The sequence below is a fragment of the Chenopodium album genome, chromosome 12 (genome assembly GCF_948465745.1).
Source record: "Chenopodium album chromosome 12, dcCheAlbu1.1, whole genome shotgun sequence".
In the NCBI taxonomy this organism is placed as follows: Eukaryota; Viridiplantae; Streptophyta; class Magnoliopsida; order Caryophyllales; family Amaranthaceae; genus Chenopodium; species Chenopodium album.
The window spans coordinates 4,966,732-4,972,834 of NC_137845.1; the positions used below are offsets into that span (position 1 = coordinate 4,966,732).

Below are 6,103 nucleotides of genomic sequence, written 5' to 3' on the forward strand. Positions count from 1 at the left end.
TACATATGGTTGATGATCTATTTAAGTACTACCTATATATATTAGTCTGGCTTTTCTACTGTATTCTTCATTTCAGTCACCACTAATCCAAGTAATCCAACCTGAATGAATCTCAGTAACTTGCTCAAACCCAGCAAGCCTATAATATTTCAGACTACATATTCTCTGCAGTTTCTGTGAATTTATTGTCGGATTTGAACATATCCATAATCCTGATCTTTAAAGCAGTATAACTCCATACCCTTAGGAACCTAAACCGTCTTTCTTTGGTTAATTTAGTGTAGAAAAGATGGGTTGGCAGTGAACATAACCATGATCCTTGTCATGTACATTGTACTGAGATCATCATCGATTGCAACCCCTGATTTCGCAGCCTATTTCATGTAATGTAATCATATACTCATAACTCTAGCAGATCTTGTGTCATTTATACTACCCATATTTCTAGCAAATGTAGCAGGAGCAGCAACAAGAGCTACAACATTATTCTTCCTTTCTAACCATGATTTAGCAGCCAAAGCACGGCCTTAACTTCATAGCCAGGCCATCTCCTTTTGAACATCAGAACATGTACAAGCTTTATATATGTCGTCTCCTCATCCCTTTAGCAAAAAATACTCGAGTTCAATACATTGCTAGAACTATTATGACGATTGAGATTTTCTATGAATCCTTATATGCAGTAGCAATGAAGCACAGTGATCATCTACATGTATTGAAGAAAACTCTTTGTTCTCACTAGTCAGGTGTTTCCTAATTGGCCCTGTTTATTCAGTTGAAGGAGTAAAGTACTTCAGAACCTAAGTTGGGCCTAGTAAATTAGTGATAATGACATTTTACTCAAAAAAAAAAAAAAAAAAAAAAAAAAAAAAAAAAAAAAAAACACCTTTGGTACGAAGTAAAGGATCAGATAGTACATGTAACTTGTAAGAGTAATGATTCTAATGAATCTAGAACAATTTTGTAGGTTGCCATCAATAATTTAATATTACTCCATAATCCAAGTTTTTTCATGTGAATGAATGGTGGTTAATGTTGTTTCCCTTGGCCTTTTGAGCTTACTTAAGACATTTTACTAGGTACGACATTATGAAGGTAATACTTTGTACGACATTATTAGATCGATTAGGCTAGTTAAAACTGAATAACTGATCATTTGTAATAGAATGTTTTACATAGGGATAAAAAACTAAGATACTTCATATGAATTTTGTTTTGACAATAGTGCATTTTGTGAAAATAAATAAATCATTTGAAATACTTTTGTATACTTGAAAATTTTTATGAACACCATATATGGTACACACTATTTATATATTCAATAAAATTATGTATAAATTATATTGATGGAGTGACAATGTAGAATTTATATACTGCACAAAGATGTCGATAAATTGATTGTATCGTACAACCGGGTATCATATACAGAGACACAAAGTAATTATATTTACTCACTTGCATGAATTTTTGTTCATTTGCACACTATTAGCATTATTTTTTACCAAATACGGAGTAAGCAATATTTTTTCCAATTCATTTGTACAACATGAGCAATTTATAAAATTCAAAAGTGGAAGAAGTGAAAGTTCATAGTAATTTCAACTTTTCATAAAATATGGGAAGTAACTTACCAAAGTCAGTTAGCCACCCCTTGATCAATCAAAAATTATGGGAATTTTAAATTTTCTTATTGCCAACCAACCAAGTTTAGAAAATTTCTAGGAACTTCAATAGGGAATTAACTTTCCACAAAACGCAATTTCTTATGGGAATTTAATTTTTATGCCAATCAAACGAGTTCAAAAAATACAGTTCGATTTTTTCAATTAAAATTGTCCTACCATCTTACAAAATTGGTCTTACTAAGACAGTGCTATATAAATGTTTATGGTAATTGAAACGAGGTAATTTCAATCAATTAAATTTGTCATACCGTCTTACAAAATTGGTCTTACTAAGACGGTGCTACGCAAATGTTTATGGTAATTGAAACAGAGTAATTTCAATCAATTAAAATTGTCATACCGTCTTACAAAATTGATCTTACTAAGACGGACAGACGGTACACAAATGTTTACGGGAATTGAAACGGGATAATTCTAATACGGAGTAATTAGTGAGGGTTAAAAAGGAAAAGGTTTAAAAAAAACATGGAAAGAGCAAGTAGGGGGCAAAAGGACAAGAAAGGAAAGTTATGATATCATCAATTTATCGTCTTTACTTCCTCCCTCCATTCCAATCTCTCTCATTTATTTTCTCCCTCCACCTTCCTCTTTCCTTTCTTCCTTCCAACTCTTTAACAAATCTTCCCTTTTTTTCCAGAAAACCCAAACCAACCCCTCTTCTTTTTGTCTCTCTTCTTCATCTTTCACTCTCCTACTTCCAACAATCTTCAATTAACAAACAATCTAACAAACCCCACAAAAAAAATCGTAAATTGGTTCATCAATTTCCCCAATCTTCAATCAATTGAATTGAAGATTGATTGTCAAATTCACCAATGTTTTGATCAAATTAAATCCCCTTTTTCTCAAACCAAAAAACACCCAATAATTAGAAATGATCCGAATGTTGCAATCCCACTACATTTTGATCTTCTCTCTAATCTTATCTCTTCCAATGTTCTACTTCTTTGCTCCTCATTTTCTCTCTCCTCACCCTCGCCAACTCCCAATTCCTCGCCCAGATGAACTGGAAGATCTTTCCCTCTTCAATCGTGCAATTTCATCTTCATTCTCTTCGCCATCTTCGTCTTCAACCTTTTCGTTTTCCAGATTAGGGTCTCACAACCCAACTTTGAAGATCGCTTTCCTGTTCCTAACACACACTGATCTCTTCTTCTCTCCTTTGTGGGATCGTTTCTTCAATACTAGTTCACCTAAATTGTTCAACATCTATGTTCATGCTGACCCAGATTCTCATCTCAAAGACCCAGGTGGGTTTTTCAATGCTAGATTTATACCAAGTAAGCACACTGAACGATCTTCTGCTACTTTGATTTCTGCTGCTAAAAGATTAATGGCAACTGCTATATTGGATGATCCTTTGAATTTCTATTTTGCGTTGGTTTCTCAATCTTGTATACCTTTACATTCGTTTGATTATGTGTATAAGACCCTTTTAGGTGGGGGTAGTAAGGGGAATACTTTCGGGTTTCGACATGTTCGTCATAAGAGCTTTATTGAGATTCTAGACAAGGAGACTATTCTTCCCTCGAGGTATGTTGCTCGAGGGAAGAATGTGATGATGCCTGAGGTACCTTTCGATCAATTTCGGGTCGGGTCACAGTTTTTTGTGTTGACTAAGAAGCATGCTTTGATGGTTTTGAAGGATAGGAAATTGTGGAGGAAGTTTAGGCTTCCTTGTTATAAGACTGAATCTTGTTACCCTGAAGAGCATTATTTCCCTACATTGTTGAATATGAAAGATCCTAATGGTTGTACTCAATATACTCTTACAAGGGTTAATTGGACTGAAAGTGTTAATGGACATCCTCATATGTACCGTCCACCTGAGGTGTCGCCCGAGTTGATCTACACTCTCCGGCAGTCTAATTATACTCATGATTACTTGTTCGCGAGGAAGTTCTCACCTGATTGCTTGAAGCCTTTGATGGATATGGCTGATACTGTTATCTTCAATGACTGAGCAATTTTGTTTGTGATGTCTGGTGAGTGAGCAATTTCTTTGCTTGTCTATACTTTCTAAGTTCTTTATCTGCTTGTGTATGATTTGATTTGATTTGATATAATTTACTTTGTGCCTTTCATCAAAATGAGATTTTTTGGACTTGCATCATAATGTAGTATAGTTATTAGTTTTTTTTTTTTTTTTTTTTTTAATAGGGATACTTATTAGTTTGTACGAGTACAACTTAAGTACTGCAGATTTAAATGTGTATTGCTTATCAACAAAAACTAAAAGCCAATGTGTCCTCTTTAGGATTAGGTTTCTGCTAATTGTGATTCTGCATCAGGAGGTTTTATCTTCTAGATTTATGTCACTGGCTGGCGTGCTGTTCTAGTGTAGTTTGATGTTGAGCAGCTGTAAAATGTGAACATTTTGAGGAAGGCTTTAGGTCAGGGTCACTGCTTGTGTAGTTAGTGTTTAGAACCTTGGATATAAGGTTTTTCGCAAGTGAACTTGAAGGATTGTCTTGTGGAAGTATGGGTTCTCTGCAGGGCTGCTTTAAATTTATGGCAACTTCAATTGGAAAATTCTCGTTAGCTCCACAGTAACCATGATAAAATGATATGATTAGAGCATTTGAAAATTCTTTTATAATGTCGGTGACCATAGAATTTGCATCTGCACAAATTTCAGCTAATTGCATTAGGTTGTACAGGCTGCTTGCTGTTGATTGTCGTCTTTCAGCGATTACCTATTGTAGTGTTTAGTCATAATTGACTACAAATTTAATACAACTGTAGAAAGAAAATTAAATGGAGCATGGTGGTCCATCAGATGTGAATTAGACGTTGCTTAATTGTTTTCCTTGCAAACTAACTGATAAATGACTAGTTCATTCCCCTTTCTTACTTGAGCTATCGATCCTGGCCCCACCTTTTTCCGCTTTCACTATTATCCTCCCATAGGCGGCCCTCCTAGAGTTTTTGAACTTATTCTCAGCTTAAACTCACATGCTATTTCTTTTAAGTCTTTGGGCGTTAATTTTGATCAGTGTTGCTTTGAAGCAGCAGTTTCTTTTTTACTCGCTTAGTAATTAGCAAATGATAATGTTTTGAGGAGTTCATCATTGAACTCTTTGCATTAGATTGTGATTGTACAGGTTGCTTGTCATCTTTCAATTATTAGTCAAAATAGGGCTTTCTCACAAATGATGACAAATTAGCATAGCTGTAGAGAGAAAGTAGCGGGGAGAACATAGTGGTCCATTAGATTGCTAAGAAGACATGGATTTCCTGCTTTCCTGCAAGTTGACAGATATCTCATCTATTCATTTCTCTTTTCATTTGTCTGTAATGTCGTTGGGAATAATGCTGACAATTTTCATGAACTTGCAATCCAATCCCTGTGTATGGAATTATGAAGAAAATCACATACTTGGAGTGAAATTGCATGACCACTTACCATATACATTGGAATAGAATTTTATCAGAAAATTACACTAACTCAATATCGTTATCATATCACTATACATCATCGCCATTCTTTAATTAGTCTAATACATTACATGCTCTTGATCTTAAACCATTTGGTGTTCGTGTTTATCTGAGTTGCTCTGATTATGTTTTGGCCAATTCTTTTCAGGTCTTAAATTTTGCTTTCTTGAATGGGGAGAGGATCTGTTGTAGCAACACCTCTGAGATGCTTTCCCTTGAGCCATCAGTAATTATCTTGAAGCCGCTCAACCGGAGAATCAACTGCCAACAGCAAAATTACCCTGCTGGTATGTTGGTTCAGAAATGTCTTGAATTATACAATACCACGGCAATAAGAGCTAGCTTGACGCTCTTTGTTGTTAGAAGTGCTAGTTTTTTTCTGTACATAAATGGTAAAGAATGTGTTTGTACCATATCATATCAAGTAGCATGAATATTTGACGGGGGCGGGGCTATCGACCTTTGTTGATATGTAGTGGAATTCGCAAGTCCCTTGCTCTTAGCCTTTGTACCATGTCTGCTCGATGTAGGGGTAGAGAGAATTCAAAATTCCATATGGCTTTCTATAACATATGCTCAATCAGTGTTAGAATGATGCCTCAAGGCCTCAATAGTAAGCTTCGTTTTGGTTTCTTTTTCTTTCTGTTCAATGCTCTCTTCTTTTGACCCCTATTTTTCTGGTCATTTCAACACTTTTGACTAATATCTGAGAATCTCATGTTGAATGATATAAGCTTATTTTATTACAAGTTGATATTTTTTTGTAAGATGTTGAATGAAATCTCTTTTTTTAAGTCGCATTAGTTTCACCAAATATAGCTATCAGTCGACTAATTTAATAAATTCAAACATACCCTACATTTGGATGTTTGCTTTTTGTTAATTATTATTGTTGTTTTTGTAGCTATCATCCTTAACTAATACAGAATAATTCGTAGTAGTTGATGTGAAAATTTAATATAATGATGTAATGATGCTTA

At 34.7% G+C, this 6,103-nt stretch overlaps 1 protein-coding gene across 1 annotated transcript; it reads left to right on the plus strand.

Moving 5' to 3' along the window:
• Positions 1–2,229: 2,229 nt before the first annotated feature.
• Positions 2,230–5,885, plus strand: LOC145570121 (glycosyltransferase BC10-like). The gene is made up of 2 exons (XM_081629119.1): positions 2,230–3,670; positions 5,272–5,885. Exon 1 carries the CDS (start codon positions 2,560–2,562, stop codon positions 3,646–3,648), a length of 1,089 nt encoding a protein of 362 aa, XP_081485245.1. The 5' UTR covers positions 2,230–2,559; the 3' UTR covers positions 3,649–3,670; positions 5,272–5,885.
• Positions 5,886–6,103: the final 218 nt, after the last annotated feature.

What these genes read in the sequence shown, in the direction of transcription:
- LOC145570121 (XM_081629119.1), top strand. Translation starts at nt 2,560, where the DNA reads ATGATCCGAATGTTGCAATCCCACTACATTTTGATCTTCTCTCTAATC.